The sequence below is a fragment of the Haliaeetus leucocephalus genome, unplaced genomic scaffold (genome assembly GCF_000737465.1).
Source record: "Haliaeetus leucocephalus isolate CR32 unplaced genomic scaffold, Haliaeetus_leucocephalus-4.0 Scaffold164, whole genome shotgun sequence".
In the NCBI taxonomy this organism is placed as follows: Eukaryota; Metazoa; Chordata; class Aves; order Accipitriformes; family Accipitridae; genus Haliaeetus; species Haliaeetus leucocephalus.
The window spans coordinates 1,522,052-1,541,474 of record NW_010972600.1 but is presented as its reverse complement, the minus strand read 5'-3'; the positions used below and the strand labels follow the sequence as shown (position 1 = coordinate 1,541,474).

Below are 19,423 nucleotides of genomic sequence, written 5' to 3'. Positions count from 1 at the left end.
CCAAGTCCTTGACTCGATGTTGTTAAGAAAAGTTAACAAAAGACAATCACACGCCAAGTATTCGGACTGAGGGAAAACAAATGCAAAAGAAACCAAACCAACCAACCTCACTTTGTTTTCCCTAAGATGCTCAGAAGGAAAGAGATCTAGAGCAGTCTCTCAGCCTACAAAAACCCACAGTAAGACCACTCTTTCAAAAAATTCAGTGATTAAAAACTAAGGAACAAATGAGTTTAATTTTATTTACAGACTGAATGAAGAAAATTTGTATTTATGGAGGGGTTTCTTATGACAACAAAATCCAAATGGCCTTTGATAAGCTGTGCTCAAAGGCTTGGTTCTTCATCATCCAACTCCACAGAAAGTGTTAGCAAGTCTTGTTTTGCTAGGAAGCTGGGGTGAACTTAGTGTTCAAGAAACCAAGAGGCTGATGCCTCTCAAGTTGAATGAACTTGCCCTGCACCCCTCAACCCTTGCAGCCATGCTCCACACCAATCCACGCCTTGCCTTCCACAGGGCAGAGGTAAAACAACTAGGCACTGGTTTTGCAATGTCAGTTGAAGGTCAGACTACACTTCAGGCTACATGACAGCCTCAGAACCCAGTTCTTCAAGGAACAATAGCCTGACGGAACAATAGCCCCAAAAGCTGGGTCGGAGACAGTCCCTTATTCGCAATTAAAAAAAAAAAACAACCCCAAACCCCCCAACATCCCCCCCCCCCCCCCGCCCAAGAGCAGCCCAAGCTGCGTATCTGAACAGAGGATCTGCTGTTAGGCAAAAAATGCATTCCTTGTAACATGGCACTGAGCTGAACACGAATGGAGTCCCTGAACTAGTCTTATTGGTATCTTTGGTGCTACCCTTCCCCTGTCAGCAGGGCACCGTGTAAAGATCTCCGTTCTCACCTGCTCTGTTCTCCTCTCTGAAAACCACCCAGGCCTTGTTACGACACAGTTGTCATGACACTCAAGTGTGCAGTGAGTGGGCTTGCAGGCCTTTCTTCTGGGTGAAAAATGGTATTGTGACTTCAATAAGTTTTACAATATTAGCAAATAAGAGAATGATAATGCAGTTTCATAACATTTCACAGTAAAATTACAACTGTTTTGAAAATACATTGTCCCAAGAATATTCTCAGTAGTAAGGTCGTCGTGGATTGTTCTGTGGGAAATAAGAGAAAATGAATCAAAATTGCTGTCTTCACAGAACAATGAGCATCTGAGCTTAATTATCTGAAAAAGCCACTGAAAAGTGACATTTCTGACAGTGAAACCTGAGGTTTGCCCATCAAAAATTACAAACGTAGCTTTCTAGGTGTGCTGGCATACTGAACGTAAGAGGCAAATGCAAACTTACAAGCCTTTTGCAACCAGGAAAACAATTATTCAAAATAAACCATGGATTCATGGACAAGCCATCCGCTTCCTTTCTGCACAGCATTTATACTGGTATGCAGCAGACAAAACTAAAACCACGGGCTTTTGTATTAAAAAAAAAAAAAAAATCACAGCAAGGAAAACTGCACATCCACGGATGTTTCGGTAGCGATAATTTGATTCAGCATGAGAACAGAATCAAAGAGAAACTTTCACAGCACTTGCTCTCTTGGCTAAGCACTAGAAACACTCCCACCCTTACAAGATACGCATAGAAGCCTCAATGGATTTGTCACTATCTCTGCTCTGGTTTCAGGACGACCTTACCAATGGATTTGGTCGGAAGCGGTAGGCGAGCATCATTCGCTTACGGAATGCCTCGTACTCATCATCCTCCTTGGTTAGCTCGGCGGGACGATCAATGCCAAAACCAGCTCCATCCACAGCAGTAGTTCCCCTATTTGGAAAGAGGAAACAAAGCCTCCAAGGTAAGCAGATGTGACAGATCACCTTCCTCTTCACCAGAAATACCTGCTGCCTCTTGTCGTCAGAGCACAGAGAACAAGCATCAGGGAGCACTGGGCATCATCACACAGAGTGCGCTGCATCAAGACAGACAGCTAATACTGAGCAGCTTATTGCATTTGCCACATTTCTACATTGCCCTTCCAAATCAATGACGCTTGCTATTGTTAGATGGAAGCAGTAGTGTCAACATATATTTGCTTAACCTTTTACAGCTGGAACAGAAATACCATCTACGCTTTGGACGCCTCCCTACTGAATGGTTCTCTGACTGGCAGACTAACCTTTGGCAACCGAATGCGTCAATTTGTACCTCGCTGACTGGAGGTACGCAGAACTGTTAAACAACGTGCCTGCCTCCCATTCCGTCACTCCAGAACAGTCCAAAACCAGAAGCAATTCCTCTCCATCTGCTGTAGCACCTTCTTATCCATTCTAAGAACATCAGAGATGGTGGAGCCTAAGCAAATCACAACCCTTGTTCAACCCTGTCAGGGATAGAAACTGCCTGCCTTCTGTTGTTTGTAAGCTTTGCTGTTCTGATTACAGCGATCTTTTATCACAGGACTTCTCTGAACCAATAAGCATGTTGCCAGAGAGATCTTGCAAAAGTGGAGCAGAAGTGCTTTGTAGAGATACTTTCTATTGTGCAGTAAACAAACAACTGGTATTTCTGAAAGGATTTAATGCTAAAAAACAATTCGGAGTATTTCCTATCCCCAATATTTGGTTCTGAAGTTCAGCATATGTTACCAACAGATGATCCACCTAAAAAGAGATGCTCATCTATTTTTGGATAGAACTCTCATAAAGCTTTATTATATACAAAGCGTGAACAAATCAGAAAACTTCTGTGCAAAAGAGTGACGTCAAGACAGTTGCATGATCACACACAAAGCTCTCTGATCTGGACTGAAACATCTTTCAAACACAGGTCTAGCAGTAGCAAATATTGGTAATCTCCTTTCACCCACAGTACACCAGGGACTAGCTAGCAGGCACCAATGGCGCTTCAGATGCAAAAGGCATGTTCTTTAATACTTAAATAAATTTATGACTTTGAAGACATGACTTAATCCTCACATGCCCTGGGAGAGGTGAGGTGCAGACAAGTATTATCTTCATTTTATACATGGGGAAACTGGCGAGAAGGCACCTCTCAGAAGAACGCACTATGCAAATTGAGATTAGAAACAACATACTCTTGACTCAGATCATACCTCCTGCCCGACGTAAAGTAACAAACCCACGCCTTGGGGGAAGGGAGCCCCAAAGAAATCAGAAATTATTTTTCTCCTTTGCTGCAAGGATTTCATATTCTGTTCAAGTGATGAATTACAGTCACATTCATTGCAGCTGCTTCCAGTAGGCTAGCAGCATCAATTATCAGCCCAAGAGGAAAGGACTAAATCAATAGTAGAACAACTCTGCTTACTTGCTGACTGGGTTTTTAATCCCCTGTCCATCCGAGCCAAGTCCCTCGCCTTCCTTCCAGCCCATTTTCATTAGCATTTGATAACCTATGTTTTCCACAGTCAGTTTGAACTCTTTGTATTCGGAATAATCTGGCTCACGTCCTTCCTGCAGAGACACAAAAGGTAGTGTTGGTTATTTTTTATATGCACCTATCTTTGTGGGTCAGAGAAGGGGAAAACCAGCTTCAGCTACTCAAACTTAGGATGGTTCTGGCAAACAATTAATAACTAGCATGATTTCTTGGGATTCCAGTTCTGAACCACCACAGAGAAGAAAATAGGTAAATGGTGAAGCACTGCACAGCCCTATAACATAATCTGCCAGAAGCAGGGAATGCTACTGTGAGATTAAGCTGAGAAATATTTAGCTCCTGAATTTAAAGTTGCTCACTGGATCAAGCTTCAGATACAGTTCTTATTTAAGCCAGGATCTCCAGGGAACGTCAGACCCCATGCTGATCACATGAAAACATTATGAGGGATGCGCCAGCATCAAGAAGTTCTACAGTTTAGGGAGAATTGGCAGGTATTGAAGTGCTTTGCATAAGCTTTTTGTAGGCTTTATATTTTCACTTTACTGCAATCATCTGGATAAAAATTCAAATTTCCTTGCTTGGCATCAGCAACCACTTATCCAAAACAGGAACAGCAGACAAATAGTGGGTAGCCCGAGAGGCTTGTCTGTAATTTCAGCTAACCCCCAAATACTGTCCCAATAGTCTGCTCTCTAATTTGCTACAGCCATTTCTCTGCATAGAGCAAAAAACTAACCCCTTGTTTCCTCCAGAAGTAACAGAGCTCCCAGTGTAAGGGCAGAAGTACCTCAAGGCTGCCAGGTAGCTAACTGCTGTGAAAAAGGGCTAAGCATGCTTAAGATCTTTCCCTCACTGCTACGGGACAAGTCTGAAGCATTGCCACCGCCTCATGAAGTCTCTGCTACTTCACCTTCAATGCCTTGAATGTCTCCATGAATTTCTCCAGCTCATCAGGTGGAAGAAAGTCTCCGATGAAATGCTTCCCTCTGCCCATCTGGGTCAGCTGCTCAGCCCACTCTGCCCAAGACACAGATGAGAGAAAACAGCAATAACACAGTGTTCTTTGACTTGGAATTTCAGAGGGTTTGTGAAGCATAAAGCCTCACAGCAACAGACGGTTATTATCTCCACTCAACAGGCAGGGAAGCTACAGCACAGACCAGTGAAAAGTGACCCTGCAACTCTCATGCCAACAACGACATCTCAGACATCTCCCTCTGGAGGCCTTTGTACAACAGCAGAGCGAGCAAGATGTTTGCATGGCAGCTCCCTACACACCTCGTGTCTTGTCCATCTCCATGCGTCGAAGCTGGTGCTCCCATGTTCCCAGCTCACTGTCCACCTCTTCGTCACTGTCATAGCCATGTTGGTGTTGCTGAATTGCCTTTTCCCACATCATCTGCATCTCCTGCATGGCTCGCTTGTGCTTCATGATCATATCATACATCTGCTGCATCTAGAGGAAGAGATGCAACAGTGCACTCAGTAAGACAACCTGTTCACAGGCAGCAGAGTCTGCCACAGAGGCACGCAGAGCTCTGCTGCAGAGCCCGCACCCGCCCCAGCTGCCATACAGAATACAGGTTATGACAACTACAAATCCCAACAGGCAGTGCTGTTGCTTGATCTGATCCGCTCGCTTCTCAGATCAAACAGGAGCATTATGTGCTGGTTCCTCCGACAGTGGCACCTTGATATTAACACTGAGGACTGCTGCCATCTGATCATTCCCACAGTTTAAACATCACCCTCATGTTCTGGCAAAAGCCAGTTCTGCTCTCACTCCCCCAAAGCTCGCAAGCATCCACTCACCTTCTCCCCACTGCTGAAGCAATACGTAACCAGCTGCAGATGTGACACAACAGACCTTATAGATTTTGGGTTTTAGTTTGGTAGGACAGCAATTGGCTGGCTTAATTCATATTCCCCAAAGTCCTCTAATATTTCTGCTGACTGCAGCACCACATGATTCTTTGGCATTCAGCACAAATCCTAGAGATTTATTTGTGGGCCACTGGGAAAGTTTCTTTGCTACCTCCACCTTCGTTTTCCCATCTAACCCAGCCATGCTGCAACACAATATGAATTTGGAAATCATTTCAGGGCATTACCTCCTGCTGCTCCTTCAGCTGTTTCTTCTGGGCTTCGGAGAGCTCCGTCACACCCACCAAACCAACTGGTTTCCCTTTTTCATAACCAAGACCCTTGAGGTCCTGAACTGTAATAAGCACATGTTAAAAGACTTTCAAAAAATCTGAGACAGCTGTTGAGACCAGTGAAACCACACCTCAAGATCCCCACATGAAGTTTTATACTCATTTCATGGTTCCAGCATCAAGACACTTAACTGAAGAACAACCACCTGGTAGGACTTCAGAACCACAGGAGCAGGAAAGCCACTGGGTCGCACCTCCTTCACCAGCCAGCTCAGAGTATTCTCTCACCCTGGTCCAAGGCTCTGCCCACATCATGTTAGCAGACTCATAAACTATGTCTCACATCCTCAGAGGTCACAGTGCATGGCAATCTGCTACACCATGCCTTAAAAATCATTCCTCCTTAAGATTAATTCTCCTCATAAGGCTTCCTCCTGAACCCCTGCCATTGCAAGGAGTGATACTTAATTATTCAGAATTGAGTCACGAGCAGATCTGAGCCTGTCAGCATATCGTCCAATCTGTGCACGTAAGTGTCTGCTGATTACTATGTAAACAGCAACTTCATTCAAAATGAAAAGCAAATGACCACATTAGAATAAAGACATGAGCATTATGCTGCTTTTGGAAGTTGCCATTCCCCAAGGAGATTTTAGTTTCTAATCTACAGGCTCAAGAGCCATATTGCTAGGGATGTTGCCCCTGCTTTCAAAGAGGGGGCATTTTAAGTCTCTGCTTGACAATCCCATTGTTGTATCCTCCTTTTTCTGCAGCATCCCCTTTTGGAAGCTCCTCCTTTGGAATGATTTTTGCCATTTTATCAGATAAGCCTTGAAATTAGGTATTAACATTATCTGGACAGGGCACCTACTGATTTAAAATGACCATACAGCACTCTGAATTCAAAGGGCAAGTTAAAGGAAAGAGAGAGGGGGAAAAAAGGAAGCCTATTTGTAATTGCTGCACCATGAAAGAAAGTAACAGAAACACTGCTGGGGCTGCAAAAAAGAGATTTACAATGGAGATTGTCTTGCAAACTTGGTTCATATATATATATAGCAGGGCTGGCAGCTCCCCTCTAAAGCACCTCAGAGCTAAGATCCCAACAGTTAAATATTTAAGGGATTAAAAGAAGACACACAACCACACTTCAAAGCGCGCTGCATTTTTCAATACAAGGAAAAGGATTTCTTCCTAATGACTGCAAAAACCTCCATTTGAATGTAAGTCCAGACTACAGTTAAATGATGCTTCATTAATTATTCATTATCTATTAATTATGAAGCCCGGTAATAATAGGATCATTGTTCATGACACCAAATGTCTACACAGCATGCTAATTAGGCCCCAGGGGTCATCTTCTCCCTTCCTCTTATTCGCACTCAGGGCAATTGATCTGAGCACTCTTATCTCCCCTCCTTTCTCACACACTTTTGGCTGAGCACTCCACAACTGCAAAGTGGCTTCCTTAACTCCAGCCTCCCAAGGAGAACATAAAATAGCGCATCCACCCTCCTTTGCACAGCTACAGCCTCTGCACATTCACACCAGCACTGGGAGTCAACTCTGCAGGAAGAGTTATGTAAAACACTGCAAGAGGTTTTCCAAGAGGAGGGAAGCAAGAAGCCGTGTTCCGCTAGGCTTGGTGCTAGGATACGCACTTTCAGCTCCCAAGAAATAAGAACAAATAGAAAAATAAACCTATCTATTATTGATAAACAGCCCAATTTCTGTCTTGGAGACCACTGAGAATTGGAAACAGTTTTAATGAACACACTACGCCTGTTCCACATAAGGAAGAATCTGGCCCCAAATGTTATGTGAGACTGAGGCACTTCAGCATCAGCCCTAGTCAAAGATTCACCTCCTGTCTCAGGGCATGGGAAAGCTTTCTCTGAATGCACCGAGGAAGACTCTCTGCCCTTCACAGAGGTCAGCAGCTCTTTGGCTTAGTTCTGAATTGCATAAACACTCAGGCTAAGAGCCAGGCATGGCTCTAGAGGCCCTGTGAGCTGGTGGCTTGCCAGCATATATAACCACCTTAAAGGAGAAAGGTGAGACTATAGCATCTTCTTTTACTTCTCAGAAAGCATACACCACTGCTCCTTCTTGTGCTAAAACTACATCTGGTTTGTCTGACTGCTCTGGTACCTTGCAGACTTTATGCTGAGAGATGCTGAAAGTCACTGCAGAAATTTAGCTCTGGGAGATATTTTTGTAGGCTTGGCCCAAAGTATCACGATACAGGCAAAGTTGACAGAAAAAGCTAAGCTCCACCCCAAGTCCACATCTGAAGATAGAAAAGTCTATTAATAAATAAGATCAGTCACTGAATTTGCATAAAAATAGCTAAGGTAAGTTCCTTACATTGGTCTAGCACTAGGCAAACGCTGTGCAAAAGATAAGGAGTTGCTTCTCAGTCTCATGTTCAGCAGGCCTGGGAAAAATACATTTTTTTCCTTGAATGACATCAGCTTTGCCTACAGGGTTAATGGTGCAGTCTATCTGCAGCATTGGCAGAAGACTACCTGAAGGTTTATCCCTTTCCCACATGCCTGAAGAAGAGCTTGTTAGAAGAGAAGTGAATGTCCTTTAAGGACAGCAGGAGAAATCCCAATACAGAAGTGCCTGATTTTTTGCTTCATAGTCTGCAGATCTTACTCAATTAAAACTAATCAGACCTAAACCAATCCAATATTAGGTTTCAGAAAATTCTAACGACAACCTGTAATTTCCCATTAGTCCACAGAGTTCACTAATCACAGTATCTCTGTTCTGTTCAGCTTTTCAGATGTTTTAGTCCCTGCAGTACATATGCAGTTAAGTGTTTTGATATCAGTACATTTAAGAGGAGCCTTGTTTCTGTCCAAAAGGGCTACACTTTCTCCTCTCCATGATACTGATTTATTACTAAGATTAGACAGGAAAAGAATCAGAACAATCCTCCACTAATTCCAAAACAATTGCTAAGGATAAAGGACTAAGACATAGATATTTAGGTACCAAAACATACTGTGCAACTCTAACCTTCCACAGGACCAGGAGTGTAATTTGGAATTCTCTTCACCTGTCAGGTTGAAGATGTTAATTCTGAAAAGGGATTAGTCCATCTGAACCGATAAAAAAAAAAATCCCTCCCCCTGCAGAGCATTAACAGCGCATTAACGGTTGATTTGTTATGCCTGGCAAATTGTTTGCTGTCCTTTTCTTCTACTTGACACAAAGCCCTGCAGAAAGTGAGCATGAACACAACGAGCATGTCCCTGTCTAATTAAGGGGAGGCTAAAAGAGCCAAGGGAGATTTCAGCAGGAAGCATGCTGGAATGAGCACATGGATACCCTTGCAGCCCCCCCATTGCAGCAGGAGGTATTAAGACGGAATCTGATGCTTGTTTTGATAGCGCCTGCCCAGCTTCATCATCGAAGCTTCATTACTGTCTGCAAGAAAAAAAAAATTACTCCAGAGGTAAAAAATCAGGAAAGACTTTTGCATCTGATTTCTGTCTTACTATGAGAAGCAATTCAAGGTCAAATGAATAAGCCACCCAGGTTGGTATCTCATCCTGTATGTACAAGATGTATAGCCAAGACTTCTGTATAGGGCTGTGATCAGAAGACAGAATTACATAGGAACTTCTCTTCATCTACGTTTGAAGTGCTGGATTAGGAGATAAGAGTCCTTCCTTCCTTCCTGACCTCTGCAGAACCAACAGACACCACAGCATATACAGCCAACCCTACATCTTACCCAAGCCTAGCAATCAAAGCTATTAATGGGTTGAGCAATTATCTCCTCTAAAGCCCAGCCAAAGCAGAAGACCCACAGACTTGCTGAAGCAATGAATTGTGCAGGATGACCACGTGTTGAGAATTATCTGTGGTCTCACCCCGCAGCTCAGAAAATTATAGCTTGTTTTCTATTACTTGTCCCACTTCATCTGTTCCGCTATTGCTTTTTGTAAAAGGTCCTTACTGAGGTACTTACTACTCTTCCTATAACTCTAGCCTCATACTATTAATTCTCTCAGTTTGCCAACACCGACTGCCTTATCTTACGTCTTCTCTTTCTCCTTCTCACATCCTTTCCCCATACCACACTAACTGGGCAAGGGATTCAAAGATGCCATCTTAAATGTCTACATTCACCTGTTGTCCTTGACTGACTCAATTTCTGTATGCATCTCTAACTGCCTGCCTAATTACCTATCTGCACATGCACAGATGGGCCACCAGAGTTCAACCTCTGAGAGCTCCCTAGAAGTGCCTCAACTGGAAGAATTATCTTCCAACACTTGAAGAGAGCTGCACCCCCTGGCTGAACTTGGCAGGTGAAGTAACAGGAGCATGAGCCTCAACACTGGATGAGGACTGTGAACCCTGTCTGTAATCAAATGAACTGAAATGGGTATAAATTGGAACTGGAAGTTATACTTGCATCCTCCAGCACTTGGGGAACAGCTATTCCCATTTAGCCTTCTGATCGGTTAGAGTGAGATGGAAGTGCTGCCCAAGGATTTTATCCTACCATGGGGAATAAGCACGGTTCAGCCTTTGATATTTGTTTTCTGACAGACTCTCTTCCTGAAGTGAAATAGCCCTAAATAGTGTAGAGGCTGAGGCTGTAATGAGCTATAGCACAGCAGGGTTTTAGAGATAGCTGGAGAACGATAAGATCCAATCCCTGGTGTCTGTGAGATAAAGTGGTTTATCTGGGTTTCCACACAGGGGAGAGTTAGCTGCTAGACCTAGCTGAAAGATAGGGGGCTGGCAACCAAGAAGATTACAAGAAGAGATAAGACTCGCTGGGTTTTCTGTTTACAAAGCCAGCTGTGCTAAGGCAGAATGCACTCCCCAGAAAAAAACAGTTATTCAACACAATATACAGACCCACTAACCTGAAAGAGGGGAGGGAGAATCCAGCTGTTGGACAAGCTGTGGGAGAGGCAATTCAACCTTGTCCTCCTCTGGCCCCCACCTGCTCTTCCGTTTCTTTTTAGTAGTGCCTGTACCAGTAGCTGTAGTTGTTGTTGCAGCAGTAGTTGCAGCTGTCTGATCAGGTGGAGTTGTAGAGGATGATGGTGAAGGTGAGGGCAAAGGTGAGGGCACAGGCAAGGGCAAAGGCGAGGGCACGGGCAAGGGCAAAGGCAAAGGCGAGGGCACAGGCAAGGGCAAAGGCAAAGGCGAGGGCACAGGCAAGGGCAAAGGCAAAGGTGGTAAGCACAAAGGTGATGGTGATGCCTCAGGACTGGTCTTCCTTTTCAGACTGGACTCTACAGGCAAGGGGGCACACACAGTGCTGGTTTTGGCCTTACGGAACTCCTCCAGTTTCTGCCGGTAATACTTGTAGCCTTTGCTGTTTGGCTCATACAAAAACCTGTAAAGTAAAGGAAAAAAAAAAAAAGGAAAAAAAAAAAAAAGTTGTATGTAACAGTCCTATGCAGGGGTTGGATATAGCACGGTTTGGTTAGGGCTTTTCTCTCCTGCAATGCTCTTGCACAACTAGCCTTCCCACACACTTCCTTGCTCTCCAGCACCATCCTGTGTGTATGTGCATGCAATGCAGGGCTCCATGTGCTCCTGCAAGGTAGGCTGCAAGCCTTTGGGATCAGGAAGCCTATCTGCCATTCATGAGCAAACCACAGCTATTTTTGGTGCCAAATAAACACATGGCACTAAAAAGGATCATGTTACATTTGTGGAAACTGCAAGGTCCTCCCCCAGAATTCACCTGCCTTCCAGAGCATGTTTGGAAAAACTGCAAGGGCTCCACAACATGTCAGGTTTCAGTTCACAGAAGAAAACAAACATTCAGGTCTTACCAAGGGAAAGCCAAACCACTGCCTAAAGAAACTGCTCACAGCCCTCTATTCAAGCTAGAAGCATTGACATTACCAGTCTGCTTAATTACACCATGACTCCTCCTTCTGTTCCCTCATACACAAAAAAACATTGCTTTATTTGCTACCCCTTCCAGAAATAGGCATCTCTGACCTTTTGAGTAAAATAAAACTCCTTAGTCTCTGTGGGAAGAATATGAACAATCCTCAATCTAGCAGCTATGCAAAAAAAAAAAAAAAAAAAAAAGCAACAGTCATGTTTGTTACAAACATGTTATCTTTTTGCACTCACTCCAGTTTAAACACTTCACACAGAAAACCTGTCTATTCCTAACTCCTCTACAATCTTCCCTTTTTAAAGGGCCAGTTTAACACTTGATGTAACCTCTCCTCAGGACAGTGCCTGCTCCCACAAGAAAACATAAGAGATGACAGGCCTTTCCCATCTATCGCTACACAACATGTACAGGCAAACACAAAGAGCTCTCTAACGTATTTTAAAATTCACCAAATGTGGTCTTGCATCCCTCCATTTGAATAACAGCATTAAGGATTGCTTTCAGGACCTAGCCAAGGGCAGGACGGGACTCCCCCCTATGGCAAACCTGATGAAATCCTAACAGAGGAGATAGTGTTTAACTTGACCGTGCCCAGGTGGGATCACAGCGGTCTTTTAAAGTAAATAATGAAGCACCTCAGGTATTAGCACATCTGTCTAATGAAATTCACAACACAAGGGGAGTACCCCAGAGGGCCAGAAGGCAACCAATAAAATGCGAAAATATCAGCAACAAAATAAGGCTTCCTGAGCCCCACTTCACTTCCAGAGAACACACCAAATTGTTCGTAAGAGCAGAAAAATGAAACATGGATGAGACCAAAGGGAGGCATTAAACAGCTGTCAGTGAGCACTGAGGAGAACAATTCACACCTGAAAGGCTGAAAAAGATATTCCAAAGGGGGACCTAATGGTGAAGGAGAGCTACCTGTACATTAGTGAAGATGCTGTGTAAAGAGCAACCCAGGAAATTAATTGGACAGCAGCGGTATGAGTGGTGGATGGGGGCCCACACCAAAGCACAGCTATAGGGAAAAGTATAAAGGTTAGAATTATACTAGCACATTGCAACAGAAAGCAGGTGAGGAGGGGTGGAAGTCGTAAATTAATTTTGGGGAAAGCAAATCGATTTCTCTCTCTCTGTGGCTTGTTTTAAACTGTGAAGTTTGAGAATGTAAAAGTATCAGTGCTATATAAGTGCACTGTCCTTGCAACTTCAGAGTTATCACAAGCCTGTCTATTATTTTCCCTATTTAAAAAAAAAAAAAAAGACCCATCCAAGCTCCACCACATTACACTCAGTAGCAGGTTTCTTCCTTTACCTGAAAGCATGGTTCTCTCGGTTGTTCTGCAAGGCAATAGCTTCCACCTCGGGACCCCCGTCTGCTATGAACCTGGCCAGTTTCTCAGCAGAGTTCTTTGTCTCTTCGTCGTCTGGGGGTGAAACTTTAAGCAGGCTGTCAGTACTGGGCCCAACTCACACAAGCAACAGTCATAGCCTATCTGTTCTAAGAACCCCAAGAGCAGAATAAGGGCAAAAGGTCGAGTTTAATTTTTAGAAGTATTACACATAAACAGTCATAGAGTTTATATCACAAAAACATGATATTGCATAAGGTTGTACAACAACTTTGTAACCAGAGGAGTGCCCATTCACACATCAGCTTCCTCTGTGCCAGGAGCTAGATGAGAGCAGATTAACAGACAAACCAGCTTTTGTCTTCAAAGATGGACACTTGTTTCTCTCTACAGCAGAGGAAGTCTGTTTCTTCCTCGTGTCAGGCACTTTCCCATAGGATTACACCTCAGCACTCACAATTATCTCTACTTAAAGACTTTGCCACCAACGTCCCCAGGAGAAATGGGAAGCCCTTAGAAAAGGTGGCAAACTAATACTGCACTGTAATCCCACTTGTACCTACTGTCACTACACATCTGCTGGCCATTTTAGGAGAGGGTTGTAGGACAGAGGAAATTCTCCATGGAACAGTCCCAATCCTCCTCACTTGGAAGAGGTGGCTACTGCAGCCTTAGTCCAAAGGCACACAGAAGGCTCTGATCATTAATATTTCAAGCATATTTGATGTTTATAAGGAGCCAGGCAAATACGTTATTTAGCCACGACAGCCTTATATGACATTTGCTACCTGCACAGTACCAGTGCCAGTACTCCAGTGTGCTGGCACAGGACCAGGAGGCAGAAGACATGATTATAAGCCATGGACAAGTCATAACCTTTCCTTGCTTCAGTATTCCACACCTGTAAAGCATGGATAATACTGCTTAGCTTCAAAACTGTTGTATCAGTTAGTTGATATTGGTAACAAGCTCTTTCAGCCTACAGTCTATTAAACCATGATTTGTTTGAGCTGTTAACTCATCAGCATGACAGCCAAATTGCATTAAGACTCCTTTCCACAGAAAAGGAAGCTGACACAGAGAGGCTGAGTGATTTGCCAGGGCCACACAGCAGGCCTGAAACAGAGGCTGAACTAGAAGCGATAAATGCCTGGCCCACAGACCACACTTCACTCACTAAATAATTTCTGTCTCAACACAGTTAACCAGATTCCACTGCTCACACCACCTGTCTGTTGGCAGAACATCCACTTCTGCTGTTTTCCTACCCGAAAGCACAGTCCCTTACTTGCAAGGATTTATGTCCCAAGCAGAAAATAAAAGCTTCAGATAAGGAAACGGCAGCAGAAATGGGGATTATGTTCAACCAACAAACAATTTTCATTTACAACAAACCAAATAAGAACACCTGAGAAAAAGCACTTTTCCTAAATGCATTTTCAGGGCTGAAACACTTTCCAGAACACACGCAATGGAGAAACATATTAGTTCACTTTAAGTATTTTGGAGAAATATGAGGAAAATCTCTTTCAAGGGCTCTTTACGTAGAACATGATATAGCATGCTGTGGGCTTGGGGAACAGTCATTTTGGCACAAGAGTTTGATGTCATCATGGTGATGTTTCATCACCATCTCCTTCCATTTTGAAATTTTATTTACAAGCAGCAGATTGACAGCCAAATATCCACTCCAACTGTTTCCAGAACAGACCTAACAAGCAATTACAGAGAGTGAAGAAGTCAAGTTTAACTTATGCAATTCGTATTCTCCAGATCCCAGTCTTAATTACCTTTCTGAGAAGAGGATGCCTGAGAACTTTGATTCTCTTTTCTTATCTCTGCCACTTTCTTTCTGTAGTAAAGGAATTCTCTGCTGTTCTTATCATGCAAAAACCTAGGGTGAAGATGGAGGGGAAAAAAGGACAAAAAATATACATCAGCAACAACTATACAAACATTGATACTCTGGCATATAAACAGCTCAAAACCAAAACCCACAAAATAGATACTCAGAATACACTTAAAATGTGGATTACAAAGTCTTCGGCATGTATAAATACACATAGCTTTAATCTAAGGACTTGCATCCAAATTTTTTGTCACTTGAATGGAAATAAATAACAGTCTCTTCTGATATAGGAAGGAATCCTCTGTCCACAGCCACACAGAGTGTCAATGGCAGAGGAGACAAAACCAGTTGCGAGATCGAGTCCAGTATCCCCGTATGCTAGATGTTGTATAGGCAGCCAAACCTCCCAGGCTGTGTTCCTAATGCTAGCTGATCTGCCTCCTCAGCATCATCACAGTATCACTTTCTGCCTGTTTCCCCAGCTATAAACAATTACTTGTAACAAAGCTCAAATCCACCCAATGATAATTAAACCAAGCGCATCTGCAAGAACCATATACACAAGGCTGCTATTTTCCTCATACAAAGAGACAGCGTTCTGCTTTGAAAGACAAGAGTTATCATCACACTTACGAAAAAGCTGGGTTATCCTTGTAGTCTTCCATAGCGACCTTCTCTAATTCTGGTCCCCCTTCAGCCACGAACCTAGCCAGCTTTTCCACCACTTGTCGGGTCTCCGCATCCTCTGGGGGTAAAACTTTAAGCAGGCTGTCAGTACTGGGGTTCAACTCACACACCAAACAGGCAACAGGTACATTACTTCTAAGAACCACGGCGGCAGACAAAAGTGGAACGGGAAGAAAAAGGATGAAATGGGGGATCCAGTCTTACACAGCTGTACAAATTACAATCCCTAGGTTACTGTCAGCCTCTGCACTCCCCTAGTAGGAAGTTAATATTTTGTCTAGATTTTTTCTACAAGGAAAAGCCTAAGATTTGGATCGTCACAGTTTAGGGTGCAACTTCAACTGCAACATAATTTGCTTTTGACAACTCTACTCCATATGAAACACAGTGGGGAGGAACATGAATTTGGTTTTAACAGCCACATTACTCACTAAAGATTACAGATTCCAGTTCCCCAGACATCGCTCTGTATCCAGCTAGCAGAGGCAGATTGTGTAGCTGGAGCATATAGCTCTTCCTGCTGGCACGTGCCCGTGTCTCAACCCTCACTTGGAGGGAATCCCACCAGCGATAAGAGGAGAGCTCAGTCTCCAAGAAACTGTATTTTGGCTTCTGCACCAAGAAAGGAACCCACTAACACTGACAACAATTACAGAGCTGATGCAGGACACATTCAATGGGAACTAAACACAGGCATTTGTCTAGACAACAATATTTTGGGTAGGGCGCTGAACAAAGAGCACACAGGAGTAGAGGTGTCCACACTGATCTAGACTAGATTCGAACCCACGATCTTTAAATTAAGGGTTCATATTCCATCTTTGCTCTCTGCAGCCAGTGGCTATTTCTCACATTCCTGCAGTGCATTTCACGCTTAAGTTCAGACTTGCTAAGATTATGCTTTTATAAATCCCACCACAAATAGCTAGACATGGTTTTGTACACATAGAATGAAATAAATTATGACACAAAGCTTAGTGTGACTTATTTAGCAACTCCAATCTAATTTTATACTTGATTAATATGCACGCATGAAATTCAGATTATTAAGCAAATCTGCCTTCTGGCTTCCTAGCCAAGGTTATCCAGATAAACTTGGTTATTTAAATGCTGCAATATTCTTCATTGGTTGTCTACCCTACTTAAAGCAGTCAGACCTAGAGGTGAGATTTTTCTAATGAAACTTTGAAAAGAGGCAGGAACTTTGATTTTACCCAATCATAGTTCCATAACCAACATGTAATCTTATTAACACATACAATTTTTCCTCCTACACAGCCACTCCCAAACTGAGGACTTTTCATTTTCTATCATTTAAAAAACTAAAATTCCATTTTAAATACAAGCATTATATCTATATATTTTCTAGACAACTCAGCACTAGGCATAATACCTGTCAATTGTACGAAAGCAGAATTCTTACGATTAGCAAACAATCAAACTCCATTAAGAGCAGAACATATTTCTTCTCTACACATTATTTTCGCAGAGACTTATAGATGGGTCTAGCACTTGTCTTAATAACTCAAGACAAAATAAATCTCCCTAGGCACAAAACAGATCCGGTCTAACTATGGCGAGTCACCCATCTCCCATACCAAGCTCAGGCTGGATCAGTAATAACTAATTCAGCCCTCAGCTTTTCTGATGAAGCTGGCTTTGGAGGAGTCCACCAGCGTTAACTGGTGTCATTTATACTTCATGATGCAAAGTCTGCACACAGGAACTGTGCTAAGACTACCAATTCACAGCATAAGGAAAAAACCCCAACCCTCCACTGGGGAAAAGCGTTGAAGGAATCCTGTTCCCACACTCATCTCCTATCACTAGGGTAAGCAGACCTGCACCCCAAAACAAACAACATAGTACAAGGCGTCATTTACCTTTAATTTCCAACCACTGCTCATAATCTTCCTCCTCATCTTCATCTGGCGACTGAAACACACTGAGGCGGTTAACGACTGGGGTCTGTTTGGAATGGGAGTAGTTCTTCGCTTGGTGCAGCATGCTGCTCAGGACCTGACCGGGGCGCTTCCCAAACAGCATAGGTTTCTTCCCAGCATTTGATGCAGAAGTGTTTGCCGAGTTATTAGTAGAACTTGGGGGAGGTTCTTAGAAAAGAATGAGGGGAAAATAATTCCTGTGTATCCTTACTGTTTTAATCTCAGAAGGTTACAAATAACAACTGAGGCAGTACTACAGCTGCAACAGGCCGTTATTTTCAGAGTAAGTTAAAGACACTGACTGGTAAAAGCTACATAATGAAATGAGAGCTGTGATGATTTTTTACAATGCGAGATTCAAGCTAGAAGAGAGATGCTTGCCTTTACAGCACCTATAGAGGGAAAGAGGGCAAACCACCCCATCGCATCTTGAAGAAAGACTTTAATCCAAATTAAAGGGATCATCATTGCTTTAGAACTTACTCGTACTGGTAACAGCTCATAGCAGGGTTTCTAAAATGAACATACATGGAGGCAGCTCACACAAAGCTGGTATCACCAGGAAAAGGAAGGCCTCCTGTTGCTCAGAAGTCGACCTACCAGAACTTGACTTTTCCTTCTGCAGCTTGAGAAACTGCTGGAGGAAACTGCCATCATTAACAAACTTGTTGGAAACACAGGCTTCATTGTCAGTACTGTCATCTCTGAACAGAAAAAGAAAAGTCGGTGATGGTACTCATCATCCTCCCCAGCCCTCCTCACATGCATTTATTTTGAGAAGAATACAAGACAAATGCCAGTGACTACTAATTTCTCTCATCTAACGTTGAAAACACGTTTTCAAAAGCACAAGAACTATTCAACTTGCTGCTTACAGCATTTACCCACACTCTCCACCTGGCTTGTTTACTACTCCATTGAAACAGGATTTCTGTGCTCTGTTACACTACCCTGCTTCCAAAACCCCCAGGCAAACATTTAACTGGGGAACTGTGCTAACTCTTAGGAGTCACAATTATAAGAAACTTAACAAACAGGAAGCAGAAGGGAAGCGTAGTAACACCCTATTAAAAATACAATTGCTGTTAGCACCTATCTGTTCTCCCTAGTAGCTGAAAAATCTGTCTGGATCAATTAAAGCGCAAGTATCCTATTCTAACCTTTATACAATTATCAATTTCAACTTTCTCAGTATTCACCTCCAAGCGCAAGAGCTTTGTAAAGCTCATCTCTTCAGTTTCATTTGACAAACATGCCCGTTTTCTGCCAGCGAAGCTCCTATCTAAAAGCACCATAATTCACACGTACTCTCCAAACAGAGGTAGCTGTTGTATGCTCAGGGAATTCTGTCTCGCTTGCTGCTCCAGCCTGGCCTCAATTTCTCTCTTTTTCTGCGCTATCAGCTCCTCTTGGTGAAGAATATTCACGTTCGTCTTGGCCGATTTAGACTGCGCGACCCCAAACCACCGGCTCGCTTTCCCTACGGGAAAAGGGGGGGGAATGAAAATTAACGCTGCGGGGTTCGGGGCCTCCCCGAGATCCCGGGGGGGGGGGGGGGAATGATGCCACGGCCCTGCTACGGCCCCCCCCGACGTCTCCGCGGGTGGGTCGGTGCCCACACAGCGGCGGGGAGGCCACCGAGCCCGGTACACTGCAGCCGGCCGGGGAGGGGTATCGGCAGGGCAAAGGTCGGGGAGGAGGGGAGGGGTAGCTCAGCAGGACCAGCCGTACCTGGCGCATCCCTCGGGTTGTCCATTTTGGAGCTCCCGTCCCAGAATGCAGCGCGCCCGGCGGGGCGGGCGGCGCCAGGCTGGTGTGCCGCAAAGGCTTCTGGGAGATGTAGTCCAGAGTTGGAGGGGACACCCCGCCTCCTTCCCCGCGCCTCCCGCGGTACCGAGAGCCGGTCAGGGGGTTGAACCGGCTCGCTGAGGGGCGGGGGGGTGGGGTGTGTGCCGCCGCCGCGCTCCTTCCCCATCCCCCGGACGCGGCCCGGCGGCGGCGGCCGGTAGGACTACAACTCCCATAAGGCGGCGCGCGTCCCGCCATTTCCCATCAGCGCCTGAGGCGGGCAGACGCCTCCCAGTGGCCCGCGCGGGCGGTGGCGGCGGTGGCGGCGGCGGC

General features: G+C 44.2%; 1 protein-coding gene across 2 annotated transcripts; it reads right to left on the bottom strand.

Annotated features, from left to right (window-relative positions):
* Positions 1-740: 740 nt before the first annotated feature.
* On the bottom strand, positions 741-19,099 carry SUGP1 (SURP and G patch domain containing 1). Of its 2 annotated transcripts, XM_010563211.1 has the most exons (15): positions 19,034-19,099; positions 18,611-18,782; positions 17,903-18,006; positions 17,243-17,470; positions 15,306-15,429; positions 14,614-14,717; positions 12,787-12,910; positions 10,730-10,943; positions 10,465-10,618; positions 5,525-5,631; positions 4,692-4,869; positions 4,324-4,430; positions 3,339-3,484; positions 1,706-1,835; positions 741-1,163 (listed from the first exon to the last, which is right to left on the bottom strand). In XM_010563211.1, the coding sequence occupies exons 1-15, from the start codon at positions 19,056-19,058 to the stop codon at positions 1,137-1,139; spliced, it is 1,944 nt and encodes a 647-aa protein (XP_010561513.1). In that variant the 5' UTR covers positions 19,059-19,099; the 3' UTR covers positions 741-1,136. The 2 variants fall into 2 exon arrangements, with proteins under 2 accessions (XP_010561513.1, XP_010561512.1); XM_010563210.1 differs by having other exon boundaries at positions 10,465-10,943.
* Positions 19,100-19,423: the final 324 nt, after the last annotated feature.

What these genes read in the sequence shown, in the direction of transcription:
- SUGP1 (XM_010563210.1), bottom strand. Translation starts at nt 19,058, where the DNA reads ATGGACAACCCGAGGGATGCGCCAG. An exon ending in GAAGGAAAAGTCAAGTTCTG is followed by an intron (nt 17,471 to 17,902) that starts GTAGGTCGACTT and finishes TTCTTTTCTAAG; the next exon opens with AACCTCCCCCAAGTTCTACT. An exon ending in TTCTCCCTCCCCTCTTTCAG is followed by an intron (nt 5,632 to 10,464) that starts GTTAGTGGGTCT and finishes TGCTTATTACAG; the next exon opens with TTCAGGACCTCAAGGGTCTT.